This window comes from Rhinopithecus bieti, unplaced genomic scaffold, assembly GCF_001698545.2.
Source record: "Rhinopithecus bieti isolate Rb0 unplaced genomic scaffold, ASM169854v2 scaffold_19722, whole genome shotgun sequence".
Lineage (NCBI taxonomy): Eukaryota > Metazoa > Chordata > Mammalia > Primates > Cercopithecidae > Rhinopithecus > Rhinopithecus bieti.
This window is the reverse complement of record NW_016809905.1, coordinates 1,370,769-1,392,563: the sequence shown is the minus strand read 5'-3', so window position 1 is coordinate 1,392,563 and position 21,795 is coordinate 1,370,769. Positions and strand designations below refer to the sequence as shown.

General features: G+C 40.0%; 1 protein-coding gene across 4 annotated transcripts; it reads left to right on the top strand.

Moving 5' to 3' along the window:
* Nucleotides 1-462: 462 nt before the first annotated feature.
* Nucleotides 463-20,515, top strand: FAM111B (FAM111 trypsin like peptidase B). Of its 4 annotated transcripts, XM_017890855.1 has the most exons (6): nt 474-569; nt 1,679-1,809; nt 1,935-1,983; nt 2,454-2,625; nt 2,812-2,978; nt 17,972-20,515. In XM_017890855.1, the coding sequence occupies exons 5-6, from the start codon at nt 2,898-2,900 to the stop codon at nt 20,087-20,089; spliced, it is 2,199 nt and encodes a 732-aa protein (XP_017746344.1). In that variant the 5' UTR covers nt 474-569; nt 1,679-1,809; nt 1,935-1,983; nt 2,454-2,625; nt 2,812-2,897; the 3' UTR covers nt 20,090-20,515. The 4 variants fall into 4 exon arrangements, with proteins under 4 accessions (XP_017746343.1, XP_017746347.1, XP_017746344.1 ...); XM_017890854.1 differs by lacking the exons at nt 1,679-1,809; nt 2,454-2,625 and adding an exon at nt 17,166-17,222 and having other exon boundaries at nt 463-569; nt 1,940-1,983; XM_017890857.1 differs by lacking the exon at nt 2,454-2,625.
* Nucleotides 20,516-21,795: the final 1,280 nt, after the last annotated feature.

The following is a 21,795-nucleotide window of genomic DNA, read 5'->3' as shown; positions in this document are numbered from 1 at the left end:
ATCGTCGCCCACCTCGCAGCTGCAGAACGGCAGCAACTACCACACACCGAAGCAACTTGGCGGGTTATTCGCCCTGCAACTCCCGCCAGCGCGCTGCTCCCGCTCGCAAATCAAAAGTCGGAAAGCGCGAAACCGCAGCCGCGCAGCTCCTCCTTGGCCTCCACGGGGAGACAGGGGACGCCGATGAGCGGGAAGGAGCAGGGCAGTGATTGCTTAGTTTATCCTGGGAGGCGGGAGCTGGCCTTGGACTCAGTGGTAAGGAGGAAGGGATCACTAAGACCCGCGTCGGTCATCCAGACAACTAGGGAGGGTGGGCGGGTTGGCGCGCAGTCCCCTAGGCCAGAGATGAGTCATTTACATCCAATGAGAGAAAAACAGCCTTCAGAGACTCTTCGTCCATTGGCCAGCGAGAGTGTCAATTCCCAGGCTCCTGCCGCGCGCCGGCGTGCCCTTCTAGGCGGGAAAAGTTCAGCTGAGAGCTACAAAAGACCAGCCTTTCCGGCACCTGCGAATCCAGAGCGGTGGGCACTGACTGGGGCGTGCACTCTGTGGACAGACTCTCCGGTTCTGTGAGTGGTTTTCTTTTCTGGGTCGGACCTGGAGTTCTCTTAGGGGGATGGCTGACAAAAGCAATAGGCAGAAGGACCTCGGCCCAAAGTCAAGGAGGTTTTGGATGGGGAGCTGGGCAGCCGCCAGTGTGGTAATTCCCTTCCCCGCCCCTCAGCTTCAAAGACCGAGAGTTTTACTCCTGAAAAGATATTTGGAGATCGTCTGGGTTTTCCTGAATCTCAAGAGGGTCGTTTGACCCTGGTGGGTCCTTTCCTTGCTCGGCGCCGTTCGCGCCCATAGAATGAGACCAGGTTCCGTTAAGTAGAGCAGAAACTATTCACTGATCAAGGAATGGATAGGGGAGCTCCTGCTCAAAGTGCCTGGGGTGTAGTGTGGGGGTGCTTCTTAAGGTCTTTTAGGGCACGTAGTTGGAGAGCAAGGATTCCGGGAAAGAGGTGGGGCTTTCCAGAAAGCGCTGAGTGCAGCAGTCTGGTATTTCCTGTGCACCCCAACACTACATGTGCCTGGCAAGGTGCATTTCTCCCCGAGGCAGAGATTTAGGTATGATAATTAGCAAGGATTCAGGTTAGGGTAGCGCTTCTAAGTTCGTTTCCCATCTTGTAGCATGGTGGTTACTGACATGCAGTCTCTGTTTCTGTAAGCAAGCACAGCTTCAAGCACAGGTGACCTTCATAGGTTCTGGGGCTTTAGGAAAGCATTGAGGTCATCCTGCGGTGACAGAGGCAGCTGTTCAAACAATGTGGTGCGCGTTTGAGAGGGGAGTTGCGGGGTGAGGCAGGTAAAAGTGTAGATTCCACAGCCACACCCCGACATAGAGAATCAGAGTCTGTGAGGGTGGGATCTGGAATCCTTTTTAAAAAGCTCAGAGGAACCAATTCACACGAACAATACAAGTTTGATCTGAGCCAAAGTCCTTAATTTAGAAATGAGGAAATGGGGATCCGTAAAAGGGTCACAGGGAGAGAGCTGGAGGAAAGATAGACTATGACAGTTTTAGGGTGGTTCTTTCCCGGCCTTGAGAAGTTTTCTCAGCTGCTGCTCTGATCAGTACACAGCTGGATGCTTTAGGGCAACCCTCTTCATATATCTGGAGTTCCCTCTCTTGCAGGTCTCCCGCCAGGTTTGTGGCCTGTGACCTCTTGTCACCCTGGTCTCTCAGCTTTGTCTCCTCAAATCTGGAATTCCAACTAACTTTGTCTTGCCGCCCTTCCTTGCAACACTGGCCTGGAATCCTTCAAGGTAGTCTGCTAACGTGGATTATAGGATGCATTTCAATTGTCATTGTCCTTAACTGCATCATGTCCAGCTCCTTGCAAACCATGGTTTCATATATTTTGCTCTTTTTTGTTTTGTTTTATTTTCAGACTAGGTGGAAATCCGGTCCCTGTTACTCCTTTTGGCCAGAAATTCAAGGTAATGACTTTTAATGTTTCTGACTACTAGTTCTATCATCTCTCTCACTTCTGGACCTGTCTCTATTCACTGATGTTTCCTGTCATTATGGGTCATATTTATCCACTTTTTAAGTGCTTGCTGATTTTTTTATTAGTTATCAAGCTTTGTTAATTTCACAACATTGGGTGCCAGAAATTTTTACATTCCTGTCAATATTCTTGAGCTTTGTTCTAGTATGTTGATATTTTACATGGAAACCATTTTATACTTTCAAAGCTTGCTTTTATTTTTTAGGTGGGACAAGAACTAGTGCTAATTTTGTCCCACTATGGAAGAAATACCTTTCTGAGTAGTCTCCCTGATACTTCATCAATTATGAAGTTTTCTAGTCAGATTTTTGTGAACTGAAATTATACACAGTCCTGTATGAGCCTCAGAAATTGTTACATCTACTCCTTTTGGGTAATTCTTTTCCTGTTCCTTTTCAGCCGTTTCATTCCACCCATGCATTGACCAAGCTGAAATCTCAAGGGATACCCACTGCAGATCTCTGATACCGTGTGCTCCTGTGGCTCTCTTCTCCCTAGTACTCTGCCATACAAGCTCCAGTCATCCTGGCCTCCCCAAACTCCCACCTTGTCTTCTCAACTCAGGGAAACTGTAAGACTCTGCCTGTTTCTCCTTCCTAAGATATGCCTTGGAAACTGCATACAGTAAGCTAAATGTCCATAGGGCTTACCTCGTATGATTTTCTTCTCAGATATTAGAGATGAGGCCCCACACCACCTGATGTCCAGTGTTTGAAAGTGGTTATTTCATAGATCTTGTTTTTTTGGTTTTTTTTAGACATTTCACGTGGCAGAATAAATTCAATCCTTGTTTCTCCATCTTATCCACTAGTAGAAGTTAGTTATATTCTCTTTGAACTCATCATGAATTCCATGAAGACTGAAGAAAACAAGTCATTTAGTGCCACGGGAGATGACCAGAGGACTAGACCTGAAGTTTCAGAGGTGTGTCTACTTTTTTACAACTCCCCACAGGAGTGATAGTCTAACCATAGTGCCATATGAGGTTCTTGGAGATAAGTTCTTAAACAATGGTAGTTATAAGTCTTTCTCTTAGGTCGTTTAAAATATATTTGGGGAGCTCATACACATGAGTGCTTGTGGAAAGCAAAATGATAGGGTATGAGTTAACAGTGTTAAACGTGTCTTAAGACAACGAGATGACTAACAAACAATATAGGCACTTAAAATCTTGGAAAGTGTAGACAGGCAAAAATAATCAGCTAACGTTTACTGAGGAAACACTGTAGGCCTGGAATTGTGTCCCATTATATTGATTATTCCATTTAACAGTTAATAGAACATGCAGTAAGTATTACTATCATACTTATTTTACAAAAGAAGAAACTGAAGCTCAACTTGCTTATAGTTGCAGAAGTAACGGACTTCAGAGCAAGGATCTGAACCTAGGCTGTCAGAATGCAGAGACTGGTTTTTGACCCACACTATTTTGCTCAAAATATGCAAACTGATAATACTAATTTGAGACATAAACAAGTGATTTTAGAGTACAGATAGAAGAATGCTTAATTCAGACTTAGGAAACTACAGCAGTGTCATATGAGAAATGATTTATTAATGAATAATAAATCTAAAATTGTCAAACTCATAGGTGTAGAAGTGGTTGTTGGGCTGGGAAGAGCGGAAAATGGAGGTGTTAGTCAGGCGGTACATAGTTTCCTTATACAAGGTGAATAAGTTCTAGGGATCTGTACAGCCTGGGTGCCAATAGTTAACACTATTGTACACTCAAATTCTTGCTAAAATGATAGACCTTATGTTAAGTGTTCTTATTACAAAAATAATAAGACAGCAGAAAAAGACTTTGGGAGGTGATAGATAGGTTGACGGCATAGATTGTGGTAATAATGTATCTCCATACTCATCAAGGTGTATACATTAAGTATGTACATTAATTATGCATTTTGTATGTCTAACACTAATTTATTTTTTAAAAAGAATGAATGACATTTCACTAGCATATCAAGGATGAAGGAATGGCCTGAGTATAGTCATGTACACAGGAAAACATATTTGGGGGACAAGATAGCTTTATTTGATGCTGTATAAGGAGAATTCAAGAATGTGGTATGCAAATAATGCTTTCTGTACTGATAAGGTAGTATGGTGCCAAGATCACCATAGGCTTTATATCAATAAGAGCTTTCCATATTTCCAGTAGAAATATTTTCTAATTGTGAAACAATAAAATGGATTCATTGGCTCACAGGAGTGGACATTCCAGAATTCAGCTGAGCTCTTCATTCAGTGGTACACACTTTCTTTAAGGACTTGTTTGTGTGTTCAGTTCCTATGTTCTGCTTTTCTTGCTATCCCCTGGCTGGCTTTCTGCATAGTGACAAATAGAGCTGCAGTAGTATCAGGTGCTTTACTCTCCCAATAATGAGTCTATCCTGGTTTCCTGAGGAAACTTCTCTTTGCCATCTAATTGTCCCAACTTAAGCAGCTCACCCATTTCAGCACAAACCTTGTGCCTGAGAGGGCACATATAGATATTCTTAAGCTGGCATGAATTCATTTCCATACATGTATGGCTCCTAAAAAGTGGGAGAGGGGTAGAATAGCTTTCTGGAGAATAGCTGCAGTATCTTTTTTTTCTTTGAATTCCATGTGTAGGTCTTTGGATTTTCTTCTGTAAAAAAGGAGACGTGTTTACAGACTTTATCTTTGTATTGCTTAGGAGGAGTTATTCAATTCACTTTGGACTTTGTTAAGTTAAATATTAATGTTAAAATGTTTAGGGCTATTTTGTTCAAGACAGTTGCCAATAATCACATGTGATTATGTAAATTTAAATTTAAATTCAACTTAACTAAAATCAAATAATGAAAAAGGTGAATAGTACAAATTCTCAGTTACATCACATGCCAAGTACTTAAGAACAACCACTTGTGGCTGTGGAATTAGACAGTACAGATGTGGAACATTTCCATCACTGCAGACATTCTATTGGGCAGTACTAGTCTAGGGCATCCAATGATAGAACAGAACTAGGGTATAAAACTGCCAAACTATTTGTCTGGAAAATAGAACGAGAGGGAAAAGTCAAAATAAAGGAGGCAACAAAGCAAGGGAATATAAATTTAGAAAAAGTGGAAAAAGTAGAAGATACAAAAAAAGTGATAGAAATGAACACAAAAACCCCTACACCCAATTAACTGTCTTACAGATTATTTGAAAGGCTTTAACTTTTATTATTTCCTTTAAATTTATTTATTTCATAGACAGTAAAATTCAATCTTTCTGGTATACAGTTGAATGGCCTATAACAAATGCCTACAGTAATGTAACCATGACCAAAATCAAGAAGCAAAGCCGTTCCATCACCCTAAATAATTCCTTGTGTGGTTCCATCACTCTAAAAAAATTCCCTGTTCTCCCCACTAATCCCCTATTCACCCCAGTCCCTGGTAACCACTAATCTCTTCATTACTCTAGTGTTGCCTTTTCCGGAACATCATGTAAATGGAACATACACTGAATCATACCCTTTGAGTCTGGCTTATTTCACTTAGAACATTCCACTTAAGTGTCATAAGTTTTGTTCATGCATTGATAGGTTTTTCTTTTTATTGCTGAGTAGCATTTCACTGTGTGAATATATCAAAATCTGTTTATCCATTCACTCACTGAAAAGCATTTGAACTGTTTCCCATTTGGGGACTTTGTATATAAAGCTGTTGTGAACATTTGCATACAGGTTTTTGCATGAAGATTAGTTTTCATTTCTCTTGGGTCCACCTAGCAGTGGAATTGCTGTCATGGAAAGTGTATGACATAACTTTAATTTTATAGGAAATTGTCAAAATGTTTACAAAATGGCTGTATGATTTCCCTTGCTCGCTACCAATGTGTGAGAGTTCCAGTTGTTTCATACACTTTTCAACACAAAGTTTTTCTGATTTATTCATTCTCATAGGTATGTAATGGCATCTTTTTGTGGTATTAATTTGCATTTCACTAATGACTCATGATTTGAGCATCTTTTCATGTGTTTATATCATCCACATACCTTTAGTGAAGTGTCTATTAAAATATTTTGCCCGTTTTTATCCTGGTTGGTTATTGCTGAATTTTGAGAGGGCTTTACATATTTTGGAAACAAGTCCTTTGTCATATTGCTTTCCTCATAATATTTGTGATAATTGCTGATATTTTATCTCTGTGTGGCTTGTCTTTTTATCCTCTTAGTCCTGTTTGGGAGGGAAAAGTTTTCAACTTTGATGAAGTTCACTTTCTCTATATTTCTCTTTGTGGATCATGCTTTTGTTTTTTACATCAGAGAACTGTGCTAAATCTAAGATCACAAAACATTTCTAAGTTTTCTTCCAGAGTTTTGTAGTTTTAGATTTAAGTCTGCAATTGATTTTAAGTTTTATTTATTTTTTGTATGGTGCTATATCTGGATCAAAGTTTGTGTGTTTGTGTAAATTGTGTGTTAATTGTGTAAAAAAATTAACCCAATTGTGGATGATTAGCATCTTAACAATGTTGAGTCTTCCAATCTTGAACAAGATATATTCTCTATTCATTTTGGTCTTGTTTAATTTATTTTGCTGCTGGGTACCTGGGAGAATAGGCAAACCTGGTGCATGAAGGCAGAGCAGGGAGTGGGTGATTGAAGTGGCAATGTGACTGGTGCACTGTTCTCTCCAAGGTCACCAGACAAGATGAGAACTAGAAAGATCAGAAGTACAAGGCACAAGTGACAGAGGTTAGTCATCCTGACATCATGCAGCTTTAAGTTTGTCCAGAGAACTGTGAGTGGCTCCTCCTAGCAGACTTTCTGCTATTACCTCTGGGTCTCTGGAGTGTGTCTTGCCGCTTTGACGAGAAACCCTTGCTTCCTCCATCCTACGTAAACTCCTCAAAGGAGAAACCTCCAGCACTGGAATCTCCCTCTCCAGACAAAAGCTCTGCACAGATGGAGTCACGACTCCATCAGCGTCCCCCAGACGGAGTCACGACTCCATCAGCATCCCCCACACTTAGAGTCCCCTGGAAACTATATGGTCAAGATCATAAGTTATGTATGCCAGATGCAACAGTCTGTTGGGCACATTATACACGTCTTATGGGAGTCTCACCACACCTGGAGGGAAATGTTTTCCAATTTGATAGAAAACAGAGGGGAGGTATTTGTTCAGAATGCATTTGAAGCCTGGCCCCTCAGTTAGCAAACTTTGCTGACCAGCTTCTACTTTAGGGACTAGGCATGTGAAAGAAGGACAGAGTCCCAGCTCTTGTGAACTCTACATGTTAAAGAGCGAAAGAGACTATCCAGGAAACAGACAAATAGAAAGTTTTCGCTAGTGGATCAAGAACATACAAAGGTAACAGAAAGTGGCAGGTGTGTGCCTTGGAGTGCTACTCTGGCTGGGGAAGTCAAGAGGCCCCTGAAGTGGCCCTAAAGAGACCCAAGGGAAAGCCAAACAGAATGGTGAGTGCACAAGCCCTGAGAATGGCTAGGGCTTCCTGTCCGGGGCCTGAGTGGGCAGCATAGCTGGGACCAAGGGGAGAGGAGCTGAGCAGCAGAAGGTGGGGCAGAGGCAGGGTGGACAGGGGCCAGAACACTCTAGCCTCATGGGCCTTGGAAAAGAGGGGATGGGAAGATGCTTGAAGGGACAGAAGAGTTGAGAGTGGAGGCTGTTCCACAAACATCCAGGCTAAAGAGGAGAGGGCCTGGGGTGGCCTGAGACTGGGAGCTGAAGGGGCAGAGAGGAGGGGGTGGAGTGGATGAGAGGTGTGAAGGAAAAGAGATGGAGAATGTAGGGCTTAAACTGTGGAGGTCAGAGAGGGAGCAGAAATGACAAGTGAGTTTTGACCCTAAAACCCAAGCACTTTATCACTGACAGGAACTTTGCCTTTTTCTTCCTTGTCTCTAATTGGCCAGGACAGTGGTGAGTACATAGTATTCATTCAATCATTTATTCAATGAACATTTCTTGCAAACCTACATGCCTGGTACATCACAGGCACCAAGGATATACCAGTGAATGCGGTGATATCCTTATTCTCTTGGAGCTGATACTATAGAGGGAGAAAGGAAAAATAAATTGTGTGTATGTGTTTGCATGCACATGTGTGTGTGTGTGTGTGTTTTGATATGGGCGGAAGGGAAAAGAATGGTGGAGGCTGTTTTGGAAGTGGTGATAATCGGCTTCTCTGATAAGGTAATATCTGAGACCTGAAAGGAGTGAGGAGGTGAGTCCTAGAAATATCTAGGGCAACAACACTGAAGATAGAGAAAGCAGCAAGTACAAAGGTTCGGAGGTAGAAGGGTGCTTGTTCACTGACCAGTAAGTCTAGTGCTTGTTGACTCACTAATCAGTAACTGTGTCCCTTCCATTAGACTTGGAATCTCTAAGGAACATGCCTGGGTTTTCCTCTTCAGACAGGCGGGGTCAGAGAGGTGGGATGGGGGCCACTTTCTCTCTTTCTTTATGCTATTATTCTTTTTTCCAGTCCTGGCCAGGCTTAGAAGTAGGGGCCAGGGAAAGACAAGGGTTGAGTCTGTTACAGTCTGGAGAAAAGGTGAGAAAGTCAAGGAATAAGAAGGTTCTGTGCTGTTCCAGAGCCCACCACTCCTACCCATGCTGTTTCTGCTTTTAACACCTGCAGGTCCCACCCTGTCGTCCAGTTCCCCACCTCTGCCACTGTTGTGGCATCCATCACACTAAAACTTTCTGTTTCTTGTGTTACCAGTCACAAGTTTTTAGTCTCCCATGCAATAGAAATTGACACAAGGCCAAGTGAGTTTCCCAGACAAGGCTTTATTAGAGGCTTGTTCTCGAATACAAGGGAGACAGCACTGGAGTGAGTTCTCCAGATGGCTCCCCAAGGATAGGTCTTTTTGCTGTTTTAAAAAAAGCTGACATGAAAAGCATGAGGTATGCTAATATCATTGTATGTGTTGGGTGGACTGTAGAGTGTGCAGGCACAGTGAGAAATCATGTTAGTACTTACATCACATGATCAAAAAATGGTGGATAAGTCCCTCCCTGGGTGGAGATTTTCACATAATAATGAGGCAAGCGATGAGGTAAAGTTTGGTCATTCTACTGGTCCTGTGTTCATGCAAGTGATAAAGTTAACTCCCTTGAATGAGATTTATGGTAGAATGCTTCTTAGTTTCTTAAAGGTCTTACAGCCAATGAGGATGGCACCAGTGGAGATGCAAGTTCTGGTAGTCAATGGAAAAATGCATTATTGGTGGTGGAGGCAGAGTCCTGCCCCTACTCTCTTTCACTTGGATATTTACTTCCCGGTGCATTATTTGCCTCTTTGGCTATCTTGACAGGGGTTGGGCATAATTTCACTGGGAATGCTGTGAATGTGGTCAATTCCTGCTCTGCTTCAAGCCCTCGAGACGGAGAAGGTACATAGAAGACTCCAGAATCTTAGAATCTCAGCTCAGATTCCATCTATACTCTGACTTGTGTCCTGGACCATAGTCACTTCCTCCTTATTGTTCCTCAGTCATTTCTGTTTCTCTAGCTAACTTGCTGACATAACATGTTGCTCTAAATTCTGCTAATTCAAAACTCTTTTATTCTTACCAACAAAGCATAACAGGCATCTCCAAATATGCCTGACCACACATGAGCTCTTACAAGGCCTACAGTGAATTCAGATTACCCAATCCAATAATTTATTCTAATTTTAATTGTAGACACTCCCCTCCTGGTAAGGTGAAATGTTGCATCCCAAAGGCCCTTTCCACAGAGCATTCTAGGGCTCAGTGAAGAGACATTCAAAAGAGTCAGGTCCTCGTTTCCCATGTGTGCCTCTCTTCTGGAGCCCAGAGCTATAGAGGGAAGAGTGACTGGCTTCTAGGACTCTTAACTGAAGAGAAGGCAGTTGAGGACCACCAAGGAAAGGCCTCAGAGTAGAGAGGAGCTAAGGTAGCTGGGCCTAGTCAGCTGCTCTTTGTCTTAACTCAGGGGTGCTCAAAGCCTGGCCCCTAGGATGGCAGAATCAACACAGACTGAAGCCTCACCGTAGATATATTCTGTCAGATCCTCTGGGTTAGGGCTCAGCAATCTGTGTTTCAAGAAACCCACAGGTGATTCTGATGCAGAATGGTGGCAAGAACCCAGACCCAGAGTGGGATTGTCAGGCAGGTGGAGTCCTGGCTCTCCAGTAGACTCTGAACATGAGAGGCCATGGGCAAAGCCCTTCTGGACCTGGACATCCATTTCTCCATTTGACAAGCCCCAGATTTTTTACCAGGTCTCTGAGGTAGTGATAGAATCAGGTTAACATCTCAATGGGAGATGCACAGAGAACCGTAACCTTCCCCCTTTCTCACTTAGAGGGAAAACAAACTATGTGCAGTTGCTTTGAATGTCCTTGGGTAAAGTCACAGGGGAGCTGCCTGCCCTCTGAATGAGCCAGATAATTTGATTTACCCTATTTAGTTAGAGAGCTTGCTATACCTTAAGCAGAAAACCCACCACCACTAACACATACTTTCCCACAACCCTGGAAAGGAAGAGACATGTTTTAGTTGGAATTTGCTATCCCTAGACCCTCCTTCCACTTCCACTCTTTTTTGGCAAGGGGACTTTTCTGTACTGCCTCCTTAAGAACTCAGGTCCCATCAAAGTGTGGAAAGAACAATTACATTTGTTTGGCATGTTTGCTTTTTTGATAGCTTCTGAGGAGATTAGGAGGAGGGCAGGTTTTTCAATCCTCCTTTAGGGATGCAAGTACGATTACCTCAAAAGTTTCCACTCCCTTCACACTTACCAAGGGTCCCCATAAGAGCCTGGCCTTTCACATATATTATCTCACTTACCAAGCACAGCTCAAAGATGTTAAACAAGTAGCCCAAGGTCACACAGTGGGTGGTATATGTAGCAGAGCCTGGATGTGTGCTTCCTCCCTCTGGACCCTACCGCCTCCCGCAGAGGTTTCACAGGGCAAGCTAGGACTGGCACTGAATCCTCAGGCCACTTAGTACCCTGTCATGGCCCTCAAGGAATCCACACCCCAGGCAACAACTTCTTCTGAGGTTTAGGAGTGAGGGAGTGACTCCCCAATCCTCCTCCTGTTACCAATGCAGGGTCTTCACTAAAAGTTGTCCTGCTTCTTGGCATTTTAAAGAAAGACTTAGTAAAAACATACAAACAAAGCAACAAAAGAAAGAAGCAACGAAAGCATAGATTTATTGAAGTGAAAGTATGCTCAACAGAGTAGGAGCAGGCTTGAGCAATGGGCTCAAGAACACTGGTTGCAGAATTTTCTGGGGTTTAAATACCCTCTAGAGGTTTCTCATTGGTTACTTTGTTTACACCCTATGTAAATGAAGCAGTGGCCCACAACCAGTTTTATTGGTTGAGGGAGGGGACCAACTAGAGGTACTTTCCATGTTTCATCTGCAGTGCGGTGGAAAGCAGGAACTGGGGGCATAATCTGCAAAGGGAGGAGCCTCTGATTCTTTTGTTACTTGGAGAGGTGGAATTTTCCTTTTGATTCAGTTCTAGGAAGTGAGTGTGAATCATCCTTAGGTTCCCTGCCTCCAGGTCCTGTTCTTCTGCCTCACTCCTTCAGACTTGGGGCATCCCTCTTGTCTCCAAGGGGGCTCCTCAGGGCTGCATTTGATCATTCAGCAGAACCTGAATTGGGGAAGACAGCCAGGTCTAGTTTAATTTCCTACAATATATTTTAGGACAAAAGTCTTGCATATATTGTCAGAGTTTTCTACATAGATTACCTGTCATCTATGAATTAAGATAATTTTACTAATTTCTTTCTGATACAGATGCCTTTTATTTATTTCTGTTTTTTATTGCACTGGCTAAAACTTCCAGCATAATGGTATAGAGATTCTGCCAGAGAAGACATTCTTGCGTTTTTTTCTAGTCTGGGGAATGCATTCAATCCTACACCATTAAGTATGATGTTCCCTGTAAGTTTTTCATAAGTGTTCTTCATGAGATTGAATAAGTTTCCTTTTATTCCTAGGTTGCTGATATTATTAGAAATAGATGTCAGGCTTACCAAATGCTTTTTCTATGTCTGTTGAGATGATTCTATGTACATATAGAAATTTTAATTTTTCTAGTTGGTTTATTACAGTGATAACGTTTTTTCAAAAGTTAAACCAACCTTGCATTCCTGGTATTTACCTATTAGTTCTTGAATTCATGTTTATATTGGCCTGTAGTTTTCTTTTCTTGTAATGTTTTGCCTGTATATTATAGAGCTAATATTTCCCTATTGCTGAGGCAATGTTCTTTTTGGTATTGTGCTCAATGCCCCATGAATTATGATGTTTTCCCTAGGTCTGGTGGGAACAGCAACTATTCCCAGCCCTGTAAGATCTCCAAGGATTGTTCCTTCTAATCTTTTTCGGTAGTTGATTTCCCTGACTTAAGTGATTTCCTCACATGCTTGTGCAGACCACTAGTCATCTGAAGACTTACGGGGACCCTCTCTGTACCGTCTTCTCCTGCCCTTCAAAAGCTAAACCCATTGGCTTCCCAGAACTTGGTTCCTTTTCCTCAGCTCAGTTGCTACTGAGGTTTGCCTGGATTCTTTTCCCTGCACCATGGCCTAGAGCCTCTTTTCAGGCAGTAAGCTCAGGCAGTCATAGAGTGTGCATCATTGTTTTTCTGTTTCTCAAGTACCACTGTCCTTTGACTAATGCTGAATGTCTTGGAAACCATTTTGTGTATTTTGTCCATTTCTCTAGGATTTTCAGGCAGGAGTATAAGTTAGTTCTATGTTATTCCATGGTGGCCAGAGTAGAAGCTCAGGATGCTGCTTTTTTTATTTTTCCAAAGACTTTAGTTTTAATTAGTGGAAATAATAGGCAATAATGGGCTTACTTTATCTTGGCTGCCCCTATTACTGTCAAATATATAAATATAAACATGCCAGAAGGCTTCTTAGCCAGATTAAGGGCATCTTCAAAAATCTCACAGGGAACATCATGTTAAATAATGAATCATTATAAGTATTTCCTTTACAATGAGGAAGAATAGAGGAGTTCTCACTATTACTGCCTTTATTTAGCTGGTAAATAAAATTTAATTTAGCCAATACAGTGTGATAAGAAAAAATAGTAAAAGATAATGTTTGAGGATTAAAAAGAAGGGAACAAAGTATATTCATGAAATATTCACAGATGGTATCATATCTATTTTTGAAACAAAAAAGATTTATAGATAAAATATTAGAATGATTATAATGTAGGAAATTGGCTAGGTTTAAGGTTGATATTTACAAAACAATGGATTTAGCTTAGTCAGCAATATCAGAAAATGTAATCCCTCAAAAATTATTTTATAATGCCTAGAAAAATATTATTTACTTAGGAAGAAATGTAAACATTATTTGTTAACCATTTATGGAGAAAATTATTTTGTTGAAGACTTGAAAATGAGACATAAATCAATATCAAGATATACTAATGAGTAGAAAAACTCAAAATTAAGACAGTATTTGGTGAATATACAGAAAAATATACCATTGGAACAGAACAGAGAGAGTAGAGACAGACTCACAAATTTCAGGATATGACAATATCTTTGTATTAGTTTGTGCTATGGTGTGAATCTTTGCATCCCCCACAATTCATATGTTTAAATCCTAATCTCCAAGGTGATGGCATTAAGAGATGGGGCTTTGGTGGGTGATTAGATCATGAGGGCTCTGCATCATGTATTTTGTTAGAAAAGTCCAGACTATGTAGTCTCTTAGGGGTAATAAAGTACCACTGACCATGGGCTTAAACAACAGAAATGCATTGTCTCATGATTCTGGAGGTTCAAAGTCCAAGGTCAAGATGTCAGCAGAGTTCATTACCTGTTAGGGCTGTGAGGGAAAGATCTGTTCCAGGACTCTCTCCTTAGCTTATAGTTGGCCATGTTTTTCCTATGGCTCTTTACCTCATCTTCACTCTGTGTGTGTCTGTCTCTATGTCTATATTTCCCCCTTTTCTAAGGATACCAGGGGTATTGGATTAGGGGCCCATCCCACTGCAGTGTGACCTCATTTTTAACTAAGTATATCAACAAGAACTGCACATCCAAATAAGGTCACGTGTTGAGGTACTAGGAGTTAGGACTATAACATGTGAGTTTTGAGGGGACACAGTTCAACCCATAACAATCTTATGTGGCAAAACTGGCAGTACAGATCAGTGGAGAAAGAATGAACAATTCAGTCAGCATCGCTGGAGTAATTAGTTATCCACATGCAAAAAAATAAACAGTGATACCTACTTCAAGCTATATACAAAAAATAATTCCCGACTAAAAACTTGAATGGTAAAAGCAACCTTTACAATTTTTAGAAAACAAAACAAAACAAAACAGAATTATCCTGTGAAAGGTGTTCTAATGATATAAAAAGATTAATAAACTTGACAACATTTAAATTAACTCCTTTATGACACCTGAGAATGAAAATCAAGAAGAAATTCAGAATAGATGTTTGACACGTATCATAAATAAGTAATTTGTATCTACAATATTTAAAATACTCCTAGAATCAATAATAAAAGACAAATAATTCAATATAAAAATGAACAAAAGACATAAACAAGCATTTTAGAGACTGAAGTGTGAAAAGGGGTTCAATTTCATTAGTAATTAGGAAACTACTGTTTAAACCCTCAATAAGATGCTATTTCACACCCACAAAATAGGGAAACATTAAAACATAGATAACACCAAGCTTTGATGAAGACATGGAATAATGAAAACTCTCATTTCTCATTGGTGGAAGTGCAAGGTGGTACAACCATTATGTTAAATAATATGGCAATATCTATTATAATAAAGGTGATTACTCATTTTCTTTTTCTCCTTGCCTCATGTTTTCAAATATTTATTGCTAAACTCTATTTCTGAAGTTGAGCAATTCTACTTCTAAGTCTATACTTGAGAGACACCCTTGCACATGTGCACCAGGAAACATATTTGAGGATATTCATAGCAAAATTAACCACTGCTTTTATTAGAAAAACCCGAGAAATAACAGAAATGTGCATAAACAGTTTACTTCTTCAGTGAATTATCTCTAACTGTAAAAGTGGATACAGAATTTCGTCAACTAAGATGAACCTCAAAAAAGTAGTGCAGGCCAGGCGCAGTGGCTCATGCCTGTAATCCCAGCACTTTGGGAGGCTGAGGTGGGTGAATCACGAGGTCAGGAGTTCAAGACCAGCCTGGCCAAGATGGTGAAATCCCGTCTCTACTAAAAATGCAAAAATTAGCCAGGCGTGGTGGTATGCGCCTTTAATCCCAGCTACTCAGGAGGTTGAGGCAGAGAATTGCTTAAACCTGGGAGGGGGAGGTTGCAGTGAACCAAGACTGTGCCACTGCACTCCAGCCTGGGTGACAGAGCGAGACTCTGTCTCAAAAAAATAAATAAATCAAATAAAAAAGTAGTGCAAATCACAGAAGAACACATTCAGGTGGATCTGTTTATATACAATCAAAACCAGCAAAATGAAACAGTGTACTATTTATACTTTTACTACCTATGTATATGTCCCTAAATAAGTGTAAGACAATGATAATTTTAAAACAAATTCAGACTTAGTGGTGGTCCATGAGAAGGAGAAAAGGAAATGAGATGAAGGAGGGACACACTGTATGCCTCTAATGATTTGTAGTGTAATTTGTAGTGTGCTATTTCTTAGGTTGGGAAGGAGATACATAGATGTTTATTATATGAAATATAAGGTGTCATAAACTGCTTTTGCCTGCATATATTTTATAGTTTTTTAAAAACACAGTATATAAGAGAAAGGAGGAGATGCTGAGGACTATTCACAGGATACTAGCTTGAGTAGTCAAATGGGTAATGACACCATTATCAGATTCAGCAACACAGGAAGAGGGGCACAATTAAATTTTATGACTCTGGTTTTGAAGGGGCTAAGAGTGAAATGTCTCTGACGTATCCAAGAGTAGATGTCAAAGAGGCAACAAAATATTAATATCTGGAGCTTAGATGAGAGGTCAGTGCTGCAGAGATAGATTTGGGCAATAAATATTTGAAAACATGAGGCGATAGGAGAGTCCCAAGACAAAAAGGAAATCACTATTCCTGAGACCTAAGCTCATTCCATTTCACCTACCAAATGATCCAAGCTGAGCTGTACCTTCTGATTTTACTCTCTCCAGGCTTATTCCTCTATTTATATAGACTAGATCCAATACTTCAGACTTCACAATGATTTCCTTCCAAGTTATGTTGACTCCTGTCATATAATGTTTTTTACTTATGTTTTTCATTTCTGTTGCCATCAGATTCTCAATATCTTGTATCCTGGGCTACTACCAACCGATTGTATTTGAGTATTTATATTTATTTATGTATCCCATCCTATTATTTATCTGTCATTTTGATATATTTTCTTAGTGCTATCAAAACCATTTACAGAACAGAAACTAAACAGATTTTAATGGGAATCCTTGAAAGGTGATGTTTCAAAGGCCGGGCGCGGTGGCTCAAGCCTGTAATCCCAACACTTTGGGAGGCCGAGACGGGNCCGATTGTATTTGAGTATTTATATTTATTTATGTATCCCATCCTATTATTTATCTGTCATTTTGATATATTTTCTTAGTGCTATCAAAACCATTTACAGAACAGAAACTAAACAGATTTTTAATGGGAATCCTTGAAAGGTGATGTTTCAAAGGCCGGGCGCGGTGGCTCAAGCCTGTAATCCCAACACTTTGGGAGGCCGAGACGGGCGGATCACGAGGTCAGGAGATTGAGTCCCTCCTAGCTAACCCGGTGAAACCCCGTCTCTACTAAAAATACAAAGAACTAGCCAGGCGAGGTGGTGGGCGCCTGTAGTCCCAGCTACTCGGGAGGCTGAGGCAGGAGAATGGCGTGAACCCGGGAGGCAGAGCTTGCAATGAGCTGAGATCCGGCCACTGCACTCCAGCCTGGGCGACAGAGCAAGACTCCCTCTCAAAAAAAAAAAAAAAAAGGTGATGTTTCAAATATCTAAAAGATAAATTAAGTAAGTCCAGCTTCACTAGTAAGTGAATAAATGTACATTCTAAAAACAGTCAAATTAGATAGATTTTATATAGCAATTGGCAAACATTTAAAATAGTAACACTCAGATCCTTTTAGGGAATCAACCATAGGGGTGAAGTTGGTCTTCTTGAGCACCTGGAGAGAAGGGATGGGGTAAGTTGATACAATTCACTGGAAGGCAGTTAGGCAAAATATATGTTGCAAAATATGTTTATATCCTCAGTTGTGGTATTTCCACTCCTGGGAATATGACCTAGGGAAATATTCAAATGTGCAGACAAAAATGTTATATTTGTAGGAAATTTTGTCATATTTAGAGTAAAAATCTGGAAATAATCTAAATATTCAGCAATGAAAGGATGGATTACAAATTATTATACAGTGAAATATTCTATAGCCCCTCAACTTGTGGTTTCAAAGGTTGCTTAATGCACAAAGTAGTGACACGTTGCCTAGTGAAAAATAAAGTCACATGCAACATAGTATTTAAGAAACATAAGATTTAGATCTGCATATGAAATAATAGAGGGCTATTTCTGATCCATTTCAAGTTAGGTATAACTCATTTCTTTGCATCTGGATATCCAGTTATTCTAGCACCATTTGTTACAAAGATGATATTTCCCCCATTAAATGGTCTTTGGACCCTTATTGAAAATCAAAATACTACTTTTAAAAATCAGAAAACAAAATCAAAGTATACAGAGAAAAAAATAAAAATTAAAATAAAATGTGGAATGAATATCTCTGGTGATAGAACAGTGATTGATTTTTTTCTCCATTATTCGTTAACCATTATATTATCCAATTTTATTCAGAATATCTATTCTATCATTAGAAAAATATAAAACATTATTAAGGGTGATTATTCCTTTTAACCTCTTTAACCTTTCCTTTTTAAGGATACTGTCATGAAGCGGACATGTGCTGACACACCTGTTGATCATTGTCTATCTGGCATAAGAAAGTGTAGCAGCACCTTTAAGCCTGAAAGTGAAGTCAGTAAGCATGAAACAGCCCTTGAAATGCAGAATCCAAATTTGAACAACAAAGAATGTTGTTTCACCTTTAGTTTGAATGAAAACTCCAGAAAATTAGACCGTAGTGTGTTTACAGCATATGGTAAACCCAGTGAGAGTATCTACTCAGCCCTGAGTGCTAATGACTATTTCAGTGAAAGGATGAAGAATCAGTTTAATAAGAATATTATTGTTTATGAAGAAAAGACAATAGATGGACATATAAATTTAGGAATGCCTCTCAAGTGCCTGCCTAGTGATTCTCATTTTAAAATTACATTTCATCAAAGAAAGAGTAGCAAAGAAGATGGACACACATTACGCCAATGTGAAAATCCAAACATGGAATGCATTCTTTTTCATGTTGTTGCTATAGGAAGAACAATAAAGAGGATTGTTAAGATAAAGGAACTTCATGAAAAAGGAAGTAAACTTTGTATTTATGCCTTGAAGGGTGAGACTATTGAAGGAGCCTTATGCAAGGATGGCCGTTTTCGGTCTGACATAGGTGAATTTGAATGGAAACTAAAGGAAGGTCATAAGAAAATTTATGGAAAACAGTCCATGGTGGATGAAGTATCTGGAAAAGTCTTAGAAATGGACATTTCAAAAAAAAAATCACAACGAAAAGATATCCATAAAAAAATTAAACAGAATGAAAATGCCACTGATGAAGTTAATCACCAGAGTCTGATACAACCTAAGAAAAAAGTCCATGAACCAGAGAAAGATGGAGAGACCAAAGATGTAGAACACAGCAGAGAGCAAATTCTCCTACCTCAGGATCTAAGCCATTATATTAAAGGTAAAACTCACCAGACAATTCCCAGGATTAGAAATTATTACATTCATAGTTTGACCCGAAAATATTCGCAAATAAACTCACAAGTTAGGCGGAGACCATATCTGGGTAGGCAGTATGCTATTAATCTGGATGTCCAAAAGGAGGCAATTAACCTCTTAAAGAATTCTCAAATGTTGAATGAAGCCATTATGCATCAGTATCCGAATTTTAAGGAGGAGGCACAGTGGATAAGAAAATATTTTCAGGAAGAACAAAAGAGAATGGATCTTTCACCATCTAAGCAATTCAACATATATAAAAAGGACTTTGGAAAAATGACTGCAAATTCTGTTCCAGTTGCAACCTGTGAACAGCTTACATATCATAGCAAGTCAGTTGGGTTCATGCAATGGGACAATAATGGAAACACAGGCAATGCTACTTGCTTTGTCTTCAATGGTGGTTATATTTTCACCTGTCGACACGTTGTACATCTTATAGCAGGTGAAAACACATGTGAAAGTTTGTGGCCAGATATAATTACCAAATGTGCTAAGGTAACCTTCACTTATACAGAGTTCTGCCCTACTCCTGACAATTGGTTTTCCATTGAGCCATGGCTTTTTTCCAATAAAACTCTAGATTATGCCATTCTAAAACTAAAAGAAAATGGAAATGCATTTCCTCCAGGACTATGGCGACAGATTTCTCCTCAACCATCTACTGGTTTGATTTATTTAATTGGTCATCCCCAAGGCCAGATCAAGAAAATAGATGGTTGTATTGTGATTCCTCTAAATGAACAATTGAAAAAATATCCAAACGATTGTCAAGATGGGTTGGTAGATCTCCGTGATACCACCAGTAGTGTATACCCTATGTTTACCCAAAGAAGTTTCCTATCAGAGGTTTGTAACATGCACACGCTTAGTTATGATACTTGTTTCTCTGATGGGTCTTCAGGCTCCCCAGTGTTTAATGCATCTGGCAAATTGGTTGCTTTGCATACCTTTGGTCATTTTTATCAACGTGGATGTAATGTGCATGCCCTTATTGAGTTTGGTTATTCTATCGATTCTATTCTTTGTAATATTAAAGAGACAAACGAGAGCTTGTATAAATTATTAAATGATGAGAAACTTGAGACCTGCAATGAAGAGAAAGGTAAACAAGAGTCATTACTTCAAGATCATCAGATTGAACCCATGGAATGTTAGAAAAAAGATGCTGTCTTCAAGAAAATATGCCAATAATTACTGGCAAAGATTTCATGACAAAGACACCCAAAGCAATTGCAACAAAACCAAAAATTGGCAAATGGGACCTAATTAAAGCTTCTGCACAGCAAAAGAACCTATCAACATGCTAAACACACAACCTACAGAATGAGAGAAAATATTTGCAAACTATGCATCCAGCAAAGATTGAATATTCAGAATCCTGCTACAACCACACACATTAAAGATCTCAAATCACCTGATCCTACTATTGCAAATAAATCTCCACTGAGTTATTCATGTAAGTGTTTTATAGGATAAATCAGTTGCAAAAACTTGTTTTTAAATAGCATGCAAATAAAGCCTGCTCTTCACGGCCCCAATTCTGAAAGCCCTGTCATATATCACTGCTTGAGCTTACCTGCTGTATGACCTCTGCCTCCATCCCTCTGAACCAACGATGGGTTTCACAAGACGAACCAGAAACACAGTGGTTCCAAGTGGTTATAATACGATTCATTTGCCACCTAAATTTTAGGTAAAAATTATCACTGGCATGTTCAGGAACTGGGCACATAGACCCTGGAATTTTGCAACAGCAAACACATCTGAATTTGGAATCTATATCTCAAATGTTACCACCTCTGTGATGGCATCCCTGAAGCACTCTCTGTGCTACCACTGCAGCCTGTTCACTTCGGTATTATGTTTATAACTCTGTTTTTAAATTTTTTTACTTTTACTCATCTACTAGATTGTGACTTAATGGATGGTGAGGACAATGTTAGATTCATCTTGGCAATCCCAGTGCTTAACACTATCTGGCAGGCACGAAAATTTCCTCCAACTGAATAAAATTTTTAAAAGGATACTTTAGGTTTATATGTCATAGACATAAATTAGTGGAAGGTAACGGCTATCCCATAGAGCACATTAGAGAGACTGGTGTTCCAACAGCTACATGAAGTGGAAACATACAAACTAGCCAAAGGTGAGGCCCTGCACGTGGGGCTTCTCCAGCACTTTCTGTCTTTGCTGCATGATCCTCATGGGCTGCATCCAACCTTATAAAGTCAGCCAAGAAGAGAAAATCAGAGGCTGGTCCATTCCTTGCTGGTGTGATGACATAAGGAGTCATTCTTTGTGAACAGAACTCACTGGTGTCTGCAGTTTTTTGTTTTGTTTTTGCTTTTGGTAAAGGTTGGTTATAGTGTTGAAGAAGAACTAAAAGATATCCACTCAAAATGAACTCTGGCTAATGATTCTGGACAGTCCAATCCTGTGGTTCAATTTCTTCAATGGCCAGCTAAGGGAAAAGGGACTGAGCATATAAATTAATTCCCAGGCTTCAAGGAGCAGAAAACGCCTGCAATTAGTTTAGAAATTGCAGTGTGCTTTTGCTCTTGTTGGCTATAAAAAGGCTAGGGAGAAAACAAAAGTTAAGGAATTAAACTTCCTACTGTATTGGTTTACAAGAAAAAAATTTATATATATATATAAAGTTATTTATATTTAAACCTATATATTTTATATTTTAATCCTTAAGCCTTCCCCAGGAATCCCTATACATTTTCACAATAATCCAGGATACCACAAGGGACGGAGAGAAGAGCATTTGAGATCTTGTTAGCCCTTGAGGTGGCCCCAAGGGGCTCACCAGCCCCAGTTCTAGCACCTTTAGACCAACAGATGGTTCTCAGAGGAGC